This window comes from Thalassophryne amazonica, chromosome 7 (assembly GCF_902500255.1).
Source record: "Thalassophryne amazonica chromosome 7, fThaAma1.1, whole genome shotgun sequence".
Lineage (NCBI taxonomy): Eukaryota > Metazoa > Chordata > Actinopteri > Batrachoidiformes > Batrachoididae > Thalassophryne > Thalassophryne amazonica.
In genome coordinates, this window is record NC_047109.1 from 86,948,431 (window position 1) to 86,963,728 (window position 15,298).

General features: G+C 42.2%; 1 protein-coding gene across 1 annotated transcript in view; it reads left to right on the top strand.

The window, feature by feature from the left end:
* itga8 (integrin, alpha 8) overlaps window positions 1–15,298 on the top strand; it is a 169,115-nt gene that overhangs the window by 53,663 nt on the left and 100,154 nt on the right. Inside the window, exons 9-12 of the mRNA XM_034174930.1 lie at window positions 4,583–4,626; window positions 8,569–8,625; window positions 10,053–10,105; window positions 10,180–10,385. Of these exons, the coding sequence (XP_034030821.1) occupies window positions 4,583–4,626; window positions 8,569–8,625; window positions 10,053–10,105; window positions 10,180–10,385 (360 nt within the window). The remainder of the gene's footprint in view (window positions 1–4,582; window positions 4,627–8,568; window positions 8,626–10,052; window positions 10,106–10,179; window positions 10,386–15,298) is intronic.

The following is a 15,298-nucleotide window of genomic DNA, read 5'->3' on the forward strand; positions in this document are numbered from 1 at the left end:
TTAGCCACCAGGTGCTCCTTGAGGACCAACGACAGTCCGTTTACAAAGGCGGCGCGGAGGGCAGTGCTATTCCAGCCGGACCTCGCAGCCGCGATGCGGAAGTCGACTGCGTAGGCAGCTGCGCTCCGGTGCCCCTGTCTCATTGACAGCAGCACGGCTGAAGCGGTCTCTCCTCTATTTGGGTGATCGAACACTGTTCTGAACTCCCTCACAAACCCATCATATGTCTGAAGGAGCCGTGAATTTTGCTCCCAGAGCGCTGTAGCCCAAGCACGTGCCTCACCACGAAGCAGATTTATCACATAAGCTACTTTGCTAGCGTCGGTCGCGTACATGACGGGACGCTGTGCGAAGACGAGCGAACACTGCATAAGGAAAGCCGCGCACGTCTCCACACAGCCTCCGTACGGCTCTGGGGGGCTTATGTATGCTTCAGGGGAAGGTGGGAGGGGTCGTTGAACGACCAGTGGAACGTCACTGTTACACACAGGGTCGACGGGAGGGAGAGCCGCAGCGGCGCCCGGAGGGCGCGCTTCCACCTGCGCGGCGAGAGCCTCCACCCTGCGGTTCAGTAGGACGTTCTGCTCGGTCATCAAATCCAACCGAGTCGTGAAAGTGGTGAGGATCCGCTGCAACTCACCGATCACCCCTCCTGCGGACGCCTGTGCGCCCTGTTCTTCCATTGGCCGTTCAACAGCCGGTTGACGCCCCTCGGGATCCATGACGCTGGCCGAGATATCCTGTTGTGAAAGTGTAGGAACACGGACCCACAACAGGGGGCGCAAATGAACGGACAATGGAGGAAGTCAAATAACAAAGCTTTACTGTTGTGAAACTCGCACAAGAAACACAACAGATTACAATTTCGGGAACAAGCCGAATTCCAATGGTGTCGTGTGGGCAGGCTCGAAGGTAGGAGACGTCTGTCCAAGTCGAACCGGATCCACTCGATTTCCACCGCCACCGAACCCCGGGAATACTGGAGCCGCCAAGTCCCGAACTCCCAGGTGACCACTGCCTCCGCTTGTCGGATCTGGTACTGCTGGCGAGGAACAAAAACAGTCAGAGGTGGGTGCGCTGCACCCAGCAACACGGACGGTGGTAACACCACCTCCCCCTCTCGTCAAGTAAACACTGAAGTGCAGGAGTGTGAGTACTTATCCAACACTGTCTCCTGCTGCTCTTCTCTCTCTCTGTATAAAGGCAAAAAGTATTCAAGGTTGATATAGTCGGCTGGATACGTTACCTCCTCGGTAGAGACGATATCTCGGCAATGAGGTGGAGATGCCGTCCTGCTGATATACCCCTCTGATGATTGCTGTCAGCTGTCTCAGGTGATGGGTGACAGCTGTCACCCTGGCTGCTCCTGTGAGGCGGCAGCGCCCTCTGGTGCCTGGAGCCCGCACTCCAGGCAGGGCGCCCTCTGGTGGTGGTGGGCCAGCAGTATCTCCTCTTCAGCGGCCCACACAACAGTTACCTGTATAAAAGATACCTGTCCACACACTCAATCAATCACACTCCAACCTGTCCACCATGACCAAGACCAAAGAGCTGTCTAAGGACACCAGGGACAAAACTGTAGACCTGCACAAGGCTGGGATGGGCTACAGGACAATAAGCAGCCAGCTTGGTGAGAAGACAACTGTTGGCGCAATTATTAGAAAATGGAAGAAACACAATATGACTGTCAATCTCCCTTGGTCTGGGATTCCATGCAAGATCTCACTTCGTGGGGTAAGGATGATTCTGAGAAAGCTCAGAACTACACAGGAGGACCTGGTCAATGACCTGAGGAGAGCTGGGACCACAGTCACAAAGATTACATTAGTAATACACAGTGCTGTCATGGTTTAAAATCCTGCAGGGCAGCAAGGTCCCCCGGCTCAAGCCAGCACATGTCCAGGCCCGTTTGAAGTTCACCAGTGACCATCTGGATGATCCAGAGGAGGCATGGGAGAAGCTCATGTGTTTTGGAAACAACTCCACTTGCCATGTTTAGAGGATGAGAACAACCCCAAGAAAACCATCCCAACCATGAAGCATGGGGGTGGAAACATCATACTCTGGGGGTGCTCTTCTGCAAAGGGGACAGGACCACTGCACCATATTGAAGGGAGGATGGATTTGCAAGATTTTGACAAACAACCTCCTTCTCTCAGTAAGAGCATTGAAGATGGGTTGTGACTGGGTCTTCCAGCATGACAATGACCCCAAACACACAGCCAGGGCAACTAAGGAGGGGCTCCATAAGAAGCATTTCAAAGTCTTGGAGTGGCCTGGCCAGTCTCCAGACATGAACTCAATAGAAAATCTTTGGAGGGAGCTGAAACTCCAAACCTGAAAGATCTGGAGAAGATTTGTATGGAGGAGTGGACCAAAATCCCTGTTGTGGTGTGAAAACGTGGTCAAGAACTACAGGAAACATCTGACCTCTGTAATGGCAACAAATGTCTCTGTACCAGTTGTTAAGGACTGTTTTTATAGGGGGTTAAATACTTATTTCATGCAATAAAATGCAAATTAAATATTTAAAAATCATACAATGTGATTTTCTGGATTTTTATTTTATTTTTTTTAGATTCTGTCTCTCACAGTTGAAGTGTACCTACGATAAAAAATACAGACCTCTCCATTCTTTGTAGGTGGGAAAACATACAAAATTGACAGTGGATCAAATACTTATATCCCCACTGTATACTCAAGGTGTATCATAGCAGATGTGTCTGCTCTATGTAACCAAGTGAAACTGATTTTTGTCATCCAATTAACCTATGTTTATAACCAGATCAAACAACGACAACTCTTTTAATGTAGGTGTTAAAGTAAAATGACAGACCAATTTTGTTTTTCACACCTTTTGAAGTAGCTCCCCCAGAATGCAATCAAAGAAAGTTGAGTTTTGACACCTCTTTTGAAGTAGGTGTAAGAAACTTATAGACAAGACTTCCGGACACTTTCATAATCTTTTCCACAATTATATTGTGCCCCATTATGTTTTTACCACATACTGAAAAATAGAGAGTTCCTAAATAGGTGCATCTAAAAATAATTGAATATCATGAAAAAGTTCAATATTTTTTGTCAAATATTTTAGAGAGTGAAACTTTTACACATTCTAGTTTCAGTACATATAAACTAAATTATAAATCCTTTTTAAACTGATCTTCTGTAATATTCTACTTTGAGATATGCATTTTTTTTTTTTTTTTGAGCTGTGGCTGTAATTATCAAAATTAAATAAAAAAATATTTAAACATTTAGGGAATAACCCTGTTGTGTCTGATGATTTGCGGACATTCATGCTGGAATTTATAGTCGCAATTTGAGTTTTAATGGTGACGCGTTAGCTGAACCGGTAAAAAGGAGTTAAAAAGGACTGTAATCCAGCGTGAACGTCCGCAAATCATCAGACACAACAGGGTTATTCCTATTCTAATCCAGTTCCATCGTTTGCACAGTTTATTTTTCTGTAAGTAATTAGTCCGTTGTGAAAGAGTGTGGCCGGCTCGTCAAAGCTTACCGTAGCAATAGCATCTTCATGTGAGCAGACCCACACATCCATCTCGTCAGTTGCATTGAGTTAGTGGAAAGTGTCCACAAGTGTCTTCTGGACAACTGTCACTTCAGCAGTCTTCCCCATGATTGTGATTGTGCGTACTGAACCAGATTTGAAAGATTCATGGTATTCATATTGCATAAATAAAATATTCTAATATTGTGAGATATACATTTTCTATTTTTTGGATCTGTAGGCCATAATTATCAAAATTATGTTCAAAAAATGATTGAAACATTTTACTTTCTATGCAATGAAATTAGAATATGGAAAATTTTCACTGTGTGAAATACCTGACAAAAAATGTTGAACTTTTTCACAATATTCAAATTTTCTGAGATGCACCTGCCATACGTATGCGGGTCTGCATGTGTTGTTGGTACATTACCAGGCTTACAGAATTTTAGAATATTTAAGTATTCTCATGTGATTATTTTTAGTTAGGTTGCAAATCTATGTTTTTTTCATTTTAGACACATTTTGTGTTTTCACCATCAAAAACAGTCTAAAACCTGTTTTCAGCAGGATAATTTTTTCCAGGTTTTAACTGTGATGCATCTAAAATATCCCAACTCTGCCTCCAACCCTCTTCACAGTAGCAAATTTGTTCTAACTGGGAGTTCTGAGTGAACATGGGGCTGAGAAATGTGGTATATAACCATGTGATTGAGCCTGTCATGTTGGACTGGAGTACGGGAAGCAATGGAGGAGTGTGTGTGTGTGTGTGTGTGTGGGGTCGCCTCTCTCTCTCTCTCTCTCTCTCTCTCTCTCTCTCTCTCTCTCTCTCTCTCTCTCTCCCTCTCAATCTCTCTCGGTGGGTGTCTGATATCATCCCCATAAGTCCACCACAGTCATCAATCACTAACGTGTTGACATCATCTGAGCAGCCCAGTCACTCGGTGTATTCTCAGCAGCGCTGTCAGGGTGGGCTGGGTAACGGTTTAGCCTCTGCTGAATGCTTTCTAACACTCTCATACATGCACACACACTAATTTATATCTTTTTCTTTGTTATCATGTTCTCAAGAACTGATCGCTGGAGTCCCAAGAGGAGCACAAAACTTTGGATATGTGAGTGTGGAGACACATAGACACACATGTCAGACCAAAGCACAAAGAATTATGTTTCACACCAAACTGTTACACCCTGAAAGAGATTTTGAGCCATGTTCAGTGATAAAGATCATGGAAAACCGCATAAAACTGCTTGCATGATCACTCCGTGTTTGTGTGTCCGCCACTTTGTGGTTATAGAGTAGATATAATAATGTAGGTAACACAAATAACTGTGTACTGCAGATGTACTTCAGCAACTCAACAATTTTCACCTCCCTCACCTTTAATATCACTTCGCATGGGTGCCCACTGGGTGCTACGCTTCCTCATACTTCCAAAGGCATGCAAGTTAGGTGAATTCTAACTCTAAATTGACGGTAGATGGGAGTGAGAATGTGTTTGTCTGTATACATGTGGTCCTTTGATAGACTGACAGCCTGTCCAGGATGTACCCCACCTCTCACCAAATGGCCGCTGCTGGAACAGGCTCATACAGCCGTATATGAGTACTAAAGTCCACAGTCACACTGAGATGCGTGCCAGTAAGGAGGCGTGGTCGCCATTTTCTAATTGGGCAACTCGCTGGCCAGCGTGCACCAACACTCATAGATCATGTCAAGAAACAGCTGAAAAATGCCGGTAAAGCTGTGCATGTTGGCACTGCCACAACCAGAGGAAGACAGGAGACAACATTTCCTTCCATAAGTAGTTTTGGTTATTCTTGTTACTTTTTCTATTATCTCCAAAGACATGCAGGTTAGGTGAATTGGAAACTTTATAACTGTCCAAGTCTCCCTTGTAAAAGAGATCTCAATCTCAATGGGACTAACCTGGTTAAATGAAGGTTAAATTAAATTAAAAAATTAGAGCTGAAACTTGTCTCACGAGCGTTGTGCAGTGGAGAATGCATTTGGAATTGTCTGAAAGGTACTTATTTATAACATATATATTATAAGGGATTGGTAAAACAGTTGCATTTTCATTCCTTCTTATGAGTTAGATAAAGTATGTGTAAAATTATGTTTATTATAGCTGTAACATCTCGTCATAATCATTCAGATGTGCTGCGATTATGTTGAGATCTTACATCTATAATAAATATAATTTTACAGATACATTATCTAACTCATAAGAAGGAATGAAAATGCAACTGTTTTACCAATCCAGTACTATATATATTATAAATAAGTACCTTTCAGACTAATCCAAATGCATTCTCTGCTACATGATGTGCATGAAACATTGTAGCTGCAGATAATTTCTCTGTGATTCTGACAGTGATGACAGATGGTTTCATCAGCCAAATTCTGAGAACAAATGCGTCATCGGATACGAAATTATTATTTTATTTTATATAGTGCGGCGTCAAGCAGGACAAAAGCGGGTTGCATTGGCACAACAAATTGTGCAGGAGTGCGGGGATCAAATTTGTCAAGGTGGCTTAACTTGTTTGGATTATGATATCTTCAACTTCGACTTCTGTACCTTGATATTGCCTGGCCGTGCCTGGAAGAAAATGTGACTCATGAATGATCATCCGCAAAGGAACTGATTGAAGCTGGAAAAGATCATATCCGTGTAAACTTTCAACACTAATACTTTGGAGTGTGTGGGTGTGAGGGTAAGTTTAGTACTTTCCTTACATAATTTAACCCTCTGGGGCCAACGCTGTCATATACGACGGCTGAGACCAAGCTTTACTAAATTATAAATAACTTTTTAATGATATGAGATAGAAACTTACTTTTTTTTTTGCTGAAAAGTTAACTCCGCGGACTTTCGAGCCACCATCCACCATCTTTGTACTCCCCATAGAAACTGTGTGATGATGTGAGCAATGTGAGTGTCCAATCAGAATTGGTTCACCGTCACATGGCTTTTCAAAATCCAATCGTAGGGCAGATTCACCTCATGTGACACACCAAAGATTGTTTTTAGGAGGGATGTGTTACCAGTTGGCCTGTTTGAATAGCCCCCTGGCTGCTCCAATGCGCCCTGCACCATTACGCAGACCAGAAGTGAAAGTGAGCAGACGGAGCAGGCGGAGAGCCTCTCATAGAATCTCACGTGCTCAAACAGTGTGTGAGTATCCGGATTGCTCAACTGCTTTTCCTGTGCATGTTACTGGACAAGCCTGTGGCAAGTTCTCTCACTCCAGCGTAAAGCACTGTTTACCATATCAATGGAGCGAGGGGGGAGGGGCTGCTTCTCAAACTGAATGAGCCTCGAAGTGTGAATGTTGTTTTCAGAGCAGGAGAGAACAAACACACAGTCAACTTCATAGTAGAAGTTTGTGATGTGACCTTTGTGTAATAGCAGACAGAAATTGCTTTGAGATGAAGACAAACAAAACGCATAGACGCATTTTGTATATATTGTTCAAAATGTGCATTTGTGTTTATTGTTTGAACCTTTTTGTTGTACAGTTTTTCACACAAGAGCCCAAATTACCTTTATAAAGTGTCAAAACAGTTGTTTATTATAGTTTGCTGTGTGTTTTGAATAAATGTGTGTGGAAAATTATTTTCTGCTTTACTTTTTCCTTTCTTATTTCTGATTGTAAACCTTTATTACACTTATAAAACACAACTATAGCATATATATTTTGAAAGTACAGGTTGTCCTGAAAAAAAGAGACATATACTTGATTGTGGGATGCAGGGAGAGCTGTTAACAGCAATAATAAAACATTTATACCAGGCGAGTGAACTGTCCAAAAAAATCCCCTCGGACCCCAGAGGGTTAATGTAAATTAATTTTACTGACTCAATATCCAGAACAGTATTTTAACACATATTTTGCAGGCTTTTTTCCATGTGTGGTTACTCGCGTATTTACGTCCGCATTGAAATGCACAAGAAACATTTCACATGTGGGCACTTCATCAATATTCTGCCTGGTGTGAAAATGGCAGCTCGTTCTCCATGAAGGGACATTTGTGTTAAGTAGGCAGCATTGGGACTGCAGACTCTAGTACTCATATACGGCTCTATGGACAGGCTCCAGTCCTCATGTGACCCTTAACTGGTTCAGAGAATCAAAGAATTGGTGTATTATTTCAGACAAGTTCTTCTCTGGTTTTACATATGTACAGATATACTGCATTTTCTCATGTTCTCTGTGAGAACGTGTCCTCAGGCCTGACTGTGTCAAATCCTCCATAATGACACTCAGCTTCCGTTCCATGTGGAGGGGAGTGACCCTACCTAACCCCGTCATTCCTCCTCTACACACTCCTGATCCCTAACCCTGACCTGCAGTGGAATCCACAGGACACGTAACATTGTGCAAGCTGCGTCTGTGCATGTTTTTGTGCTAATGCTCTTTCCTGACCCATGTGGGCAGTTTGGCTCAGTGTTATGTGAGATGCAGGAAGACCGTGTTGGAGGTTTCAGGCCAGATTAGCTTTAAATAATGATCAGGTGCCTGCTGCAACCAAACTGAAAGCTCAGAGCAAAGGGGAGTTGGTGTGAAGTTAATGACGTCTTGTATCTTTGGACATCTGTGTGTGTGTCTGTTTTAGTGAGTCTGCTCCAGTCTAGTTTGTCTTTGGACATCTGTGATTGGGTCAACGTGTATCCTCCTGCATGTGTGTACGTGTAGCCCCCGGGTGTCTCCATGTGGTTGTTATTTTAGATCTTATGAAAGAATTCTCAGCACCCCCCCCCCCCCACCCCCACCCCCACCACATGTCTCCCCCACGACTGGGGTTAGGATGGGGGGAAAGCGAGGAAGATGAGGGGGAAAATGGTACAGGCACAAAGAGGGTGATGTTTGGGGGGGGGAGGCCGTACTTAGAACGAGGTTTCAGTTAAATAAAAGCTTTCACGTGTGGTTTTGGAGTTTTTTTTATGTGCCTGTTTCACAGATTGTTTAGTAATGTGTACTCTTGAGTGCTACGAGGACAAACGCTAACCATTTTTGTCATGTTGTTTGTTATTTGTGATGTTATTTCAGGTCGTGATGATCAACTCCACCAATCTGACCTTCATCCAGAACTTCACAGGAGAGCAGGTAGAACTCTGTGAGATTCAGTGTTGCCACAGTTACTTTGAAAAAGTTATCCAATTACTGATTACTGATTACTCCTTGAAAAAGTAACTTAGTTACTTTACTGATTACTCAATTGTAAAAGTAACTAAGTTAGATTACTTTTTTAGTTACTTTCCCCAGCTGCCGACAACAACCCACGTCAACATGACAATGATACCTGTTTTGCCAAAACTCACTTTATAGTCACCCTTTCTTGACTTCAATGAAAATAAATACTTGTTTTATAAAAAGTAAAATAAAGACCTCTTTCTTGACCTTATATTTAACTGTTGACAGCACTGTAACAGTAAAACTTGCAATTTCAAACCTACATTTTTTATAAATGTAACTATTCTAACATTTTTCTAACATTTAAATTCTCTCTAAACATTTTACTTGTCGAAATTATTATTATTTTAAGCAATATTAGTAGTTGTAGTAAAAAACGGCTTCAAAACTGGACCTTTAATCTAGGGGTGTTGTGGGGGGGGCACATCCCTGCCCCACGCCCCCATTCCATCTGGATTCACCCCTGCTTTGGCGTTTGAGCACAAAGAATGGATAACATTTATTTATGCAGAAAACAGGACCAGATTTACAGGTAAGAAAGTTTTATTGCGTTTTCACATCATGTGGTCCTCAGAAAGAGAGTTTAGGTGCATTTGAGTGGAAAATAGTGTTAGTTGTTGACGCGTCGCGGAGGATCAGCTGTTTTTAACGAGACGATACGGAGCAGCCCAGAATTCTAAATAAAGGAGGGAAAAAAGTATAAAAATGTCTCACCTGCTCAGTGCTGGTGTGCTGATCACCGTGCTTTAAGATGCGAGGACGAGTCGAGCAGCTGCAAAAAACCGTGGATGAAAAGCTCACAGCTCGCTTAAAGTGACCAAGTTTAATGCTGCTATCAACCCACAATGCAAAATAATAGTAACGCACAGTGACATGGAGAAGTAACTTTAATCTGATTACTGTTTTGGAAAGATTAACGCGTTAGATTACTCGTTACTAAAAAAAAGTGGTCAGATTAGAGTAACGCGTTACCGGCATCACTGGTGAGATTCTAGTGGTTTCCTGGACTTCAAGTACCCTGATGAGTTACATCTGCTATCTGCCAGCTCTTGATTAGATGAACCCACCTGACTGAGCTAAATAACTGTGGATGTACCAAAAATGGAATATACACAGTTTTGGAAAAATGTAAAGATCAGGACCATCATTTGTCAAACTGTGTGGAGAAAAGGTTTTGTGGGGGGTATTATCTTGCAATATTGCAGCTTGGGTGTTTTTTAAAAGTATTTTTTATTGTTTTTGAAAGTGATGGATGTAATTAAAATGAAATAAATTATCCAGTCCTTGTATTTCTCTCATGAGTACTGAGAAAGCTCTTTGATGTTGCATCTGTCCCTCAGATGGCTTCCTATTTTGGCTACTCAGTGGCGGTCACTGACCTGAACGGCGACGGGTAAGTAGAAAAAATCAACCCATCTGCTGCCCTGTTGTCATTCTGAACATTAAAACTTTACTTTGTGTCTCCAGGATGGATGATGTGCTGGTTGGAGCTCCACTCTACATGGAGAGAGAGATGGAGAGCAAACCCAGAGAGGTGGGAAGAGTGTACCTGTACATCCAGACCGCCCCGCTCACCTTCTCCACACCTGTACCCCTCACCGGAACACACACATTTGGACGATTTGGCACGGCCATTGCACCGCTTGGAGATGTCAACCAGGATGGATACAATGGTATGCCAAAAGGGTGAGACAGAGGATGGGAGCAGAAAATGAAAAAGAATTGGAAAGGCACTCATTAGAGCGTATTGCTCTGCAAAAGTCCAAAATATTTAACATACAACTCCTTACACATAGTACCTGACAACAGCATAGTGACCAAGCAGTTAGTGCGCTTGTTTCCAGAGCAGAAGGTTCCTGGTTCAAGGCCACCCCTGTCCACTCTCCATGTAATGTGGAGTGGCATCAGGAAGTGCATCTGTAGTAAAACCTGTGCCAAGTCAACAAGCAAATCCATGTTGGATCTACTGTGGCATCCTCACGTGAAAAGGGGAGAAGCTGAAAGAACTTAGATCATATTTAATGCAAAACTGCACTTTTTCACAATTTTTGTGGGTGTGAAATATGCTTGTCTATTTTATAAGCATTTGTCTATTTTAATTCAACATCAGGTAGTTGCCAAAAAAAAATACATGTTGCAAATTGAGAAAATACTTGTAAACAAAAGAACACAAATCAAACCAACAGCATTTACAACAACAATGGATAATGTATCTGCAGCAAATTCACACAATGCACACAACGGAGCTCTATTTATCTTTGGACAGACCTGGTCTGAGCAGTGTGATCGTCACATCACTAATGCCCTTACATTCAATGTAGAAATTTTACGCTTCAAGACCACCTGTGCCCATTCTCCATGTACTGTGGAGTTGTATCAGGAAGGGCATCCGGTGTAAAACCTGTGCCAAATCAACCAGCAGATAGACACAAACACACACTCACCTTCAACCACTTAGTCCAATTAAGGGTCGCGGGGGGCTGGAGTCTATCCCAGCAGTCATAGAGTGTGATGCAGGGTACACCCAGGACAGGATGCCAGCCCGTCACAGGGCCACATATAGACAAACAAACACATTCACAGAGAACCCACGCAAACACAGGGAGAACATACAAACTCCACACAGAAGATCTACAGGTGGGACACGAACCCATGACCTTCTCGTGTGAGGCAACAGTGCTAACCACTAAGTCAGTGTGCTGCCCTCAGCAGATACACATACCAACCAAAAAGGGAGAAGCTGAAAGAACCTACATAGTACATACCCATCATCCCAGCCGAGTTGGTAACTTCATTGATACTAGCTTCCAGTTCCCCAAAACTTTACCTTGGAAAGGATGTATTTAGGTCATGCACTTGAATCAAAGTTTTTTTGTGGTGTTATCAGGTTTGTTTTTTCGTTTTTGTTTTTTTTTTCAACTTTTTCCATTTCTGAATTCTTTTTCAGATAATGTTCACAGAACATTGGTTATCTCTGCTATGCACAATTTGTCTTTGCTTTTTGGTACTTGGTTTCAGACTGATACATGAAAGATAGACAAACAAGCATAAAATTGGAACCTCCATCCAATTTCGGTAGTGTTTTGGTAATGAGAGTGATTGAGGCACTTTTGATTGAGATATAATGCAAAATGTACACCAAATGGGCTTTTCAATAGTAAGTCCTTTCGGCTGCTCCCTTGTTTGCACTCGGGGTCGCCACAGCAAATCCGAGGTGGATCTGCATGTTGAAATGGCACAGGTTTTACGCCGGATGCCCTTCCTGACGCAACTCCACATTACATGGAGAAATGTGGCAGGGGTGGGATTTGAACCCGGAACCTTCTGCACTGAAACCAAGCGCATTAACCACTTGGCCACCACCCCTGCTACCAAATGGGCTTTTCAATATTTAATTCAAATGTCCACAAAATCCACAATCCTGATAAGATCCGAATCAAACTTTGTCGGGCGATAGTGAGTGCCAGTCTGAACCTCAGTTTCAAATATGAGAGTGATTGGGGCACATTTGATTAAGATGTAATGTAAAATATACATTAAATGGGGGTTTCAATGTTAAATTTAAATGGCCACAAAATCTGTAATCTGGATCAGATCCAGATCAAACTTTGTCAGTCAATAAAGGACAACATCCTACATAATGCTTTCAAATATGAAATGAATTTGATCTTTTTTGGTAGAGTTATGAGCTTTTGAAAAATCCAGTCAATGTTAAACACAAAGATTTTTCCAAATTTCCAAGATTTTTCCTGACTTTGACCTTTGACCTATGACCTTAAAAATTGAATCAGGATATAAATCTTCAGGAAAAATATAATGATATCTGAAAAATTGTGGGCTCCAGGCTGTTAAAAACAAACAAGTGGGTGAAAACACTGTTACTCTTAAGCAAGCTGTATTTTTGTGTTTTATTATTACATTGATGCATTGATCAGTCTGTCAGTAAAAGTCCTCGGACCAGAAATGTGTTTTTGTGTTGCTTTTATTGCTGCCCTGTGGCGGCTATTTGCAGTGCACCTCTTTATGCATGCATTTTGTGAATTTGCCGCAAACACGTTATTAATATATTCTTGCACCACTGCAGGTTACCGTTGTTGGTGTTTGCAAGCATTTCCTCAATTTGCAAGATATTTTTGTTGTAAATAACTGTCTGTGAATTGATGCAGGTGTTTTTGTAATTGCTATCATTGTGTTAATTTGGAAATATTGTGGCCTCTCTTGGCCACAATAGTTTTGGAATGATCCTGTGAACAACCAAGCGTTACAGAAAAAGTTGAGAATATGTAAAAACTCCAGGTAACTGGCTCCATAGGTGTTTTTGAGTTTACTCAACCTACAGACACAATCTCAAAAATTGCCTTGAGTGTTTTTTTTAACGGTGCAGATCTTGTTTAAAGTGAGAGAAAAATCAATAGAATAGGAGAGACACATCTTTTTCTGTTTCCCAGACATTTTGTTTCAGAATGAGGAAATCCTACCAGAAGTTCCCGCTTTAGTAAAAAAAAAAAACTAAAGCAATCAGGAAGTGTGGCCTGGAAATGCTGTCTGTGTGAACTTATTTCCTCCTCTGATGATGGAGGATAAGCATATCTGTGTATGTTGGGGTTATTTTTAACTCTCCAGATGGGAGATAAAATCATTTGGGAATTTCAGTCCTGCAGGCCGGAATTCATTTGTCTCTCTGTCTGTTTGATCCTCACGTTGATTGGACAAAAACACAAACAGTGCAGCCTGGAGCCCAAATGCTCCGGCCTGTTGCCTTCAAAATGAATGTAGAAGTACATCTGGACCTCTCGTGATATCAGTCAGTCTGCAGCTTGCGTTTTATTTATTTATGAACAGTGTGTTAATGTGTGTGTTTGCAGTTATTTCCCATCTTGCACTGTTAAAGCCTTTAAGCACCGGATCAATAAACAGTCGATCAATACTGAAGCTTCCTGCAGTGCAGAAACATAGATCTCATCAGGGTGTCCCTGAGGATCTGCTAGAAGGTCTGAGAGGGGGGCGGACATGCAGAGTGAAAACTTTTTCACAGTAAATCTAATCAGTGCACATTCACGTCTGCTGCATGGTTTCATGATTCAGCATGAAATTATAAAGTCTCCATGGAAACAGTGTGATCAGTGTGCTAATATTAAACGTTTGCACGGGTCCACCTGCGTGTAATCACTGACGGATCGATGACGCCGAGCCTCGGCCGTCTCACATAGCAGAGGTCTCCTCACTCCATTTTCAAATGCTTCAAAATAATCAGAACCTGGCTCGTCTTCTGTAGTCGCTGTGATTTTGTTGAGTATCGGCTGATAAAAACTGAAAACCAGGCAAAATGCTTTCTACGGTTCATAACCCAAAAACAGATTTTTGGACTGCTTGTAAAGTCTGATTTTGGTGTTAAATCATTTTCAAAATATAAAAGAGTTATTCTTTTTCACGTCTGCATTGGAGTACCACATGTCGAAAGAGCAGCGTTCAGCTGTGATTGTTTGCATTGTTTGAAGTTTATGCTGAGCTTCTGTGAGGGCAACGCCAGAAATTCCAACCAGTTTCAAAAAAATGTTTAAAGGATCCAAGAGAAACGGATCCTGAAATAATTTATGTCATAGGTTTGTTCTCTCACTTCTGGTTATTGAGATACAACAAGGGGCTATTTAATTGAGGTCAAAGGTCAAAAGTAGCATTTCTGGTCATTTTCGGGGGGCGGGGGACAAATGTTCAAATGGAGCAAATGGAAAGTTTGGGTTGCAGAGCAAATTTAGGTACAAAAAAAAAAAAAAAAGACCGAATAGTGATTGAGTTGTGTAGATTTTGCATTACCACGGTGACGCAGTTTCTGACTTTGTACACTCACCGGCCACTTTATTAGGTACACCTTGCTAGTACTGGGTTGGATTCCCTTTTGCCTTCAGAACTGCCTCAGTTCTTGGTGACATATATTCAATAAGGTGTTGGAAACAGTCCTCAGAGATGTTGCTCCATATTGACATGACAGCATCACACAGTCGCCCATTCAACCAGTCTGCTCGGGACCTCTGACATCAACAAGGCCTTTTCGTCACTGGATATCTTCTCTTTTTCGGACCATTCTCTGTAAACCCCAGAGATGTTTGTGTGTGAAAATCCCAGTAGATCAGCAGTTTTTGAAATACTCAGACCAACCCATCTGGCACCAACAACCATACCACGTTCAAAGTCACTTAAATCCCCTTTCTTCCTCATTCTGATGCTCAGTTTGAACTTCAGCAAGTCATCTTCACCTTGTCTAGATGCCTAAATGCATTGAGTTGCTGCCATGTGATTGGATTGCTAATAAGCAATCAAACAGCTGTACCTAATAAAGTGACCATTGAGTGTATAATCAGGTTTAGAACCAGAGTCTGTAAATATACTGGACAAATCTTCTGTGATGTCACCCATAGCTTTTCTGAAGAGACACAAAAAAGCCGTTTTGTAGCTCAAAAAATGCTGCTCTGGGTGTCGCCTTGTTGGCAGTGCCAACGCCTCCTACATCCCATTTCATCTATAAATGGGTAAAAGATGGAGTGAGGGCGAGATCTTGGGTGACCTGGGTGGAATTCCCCGAATTCCC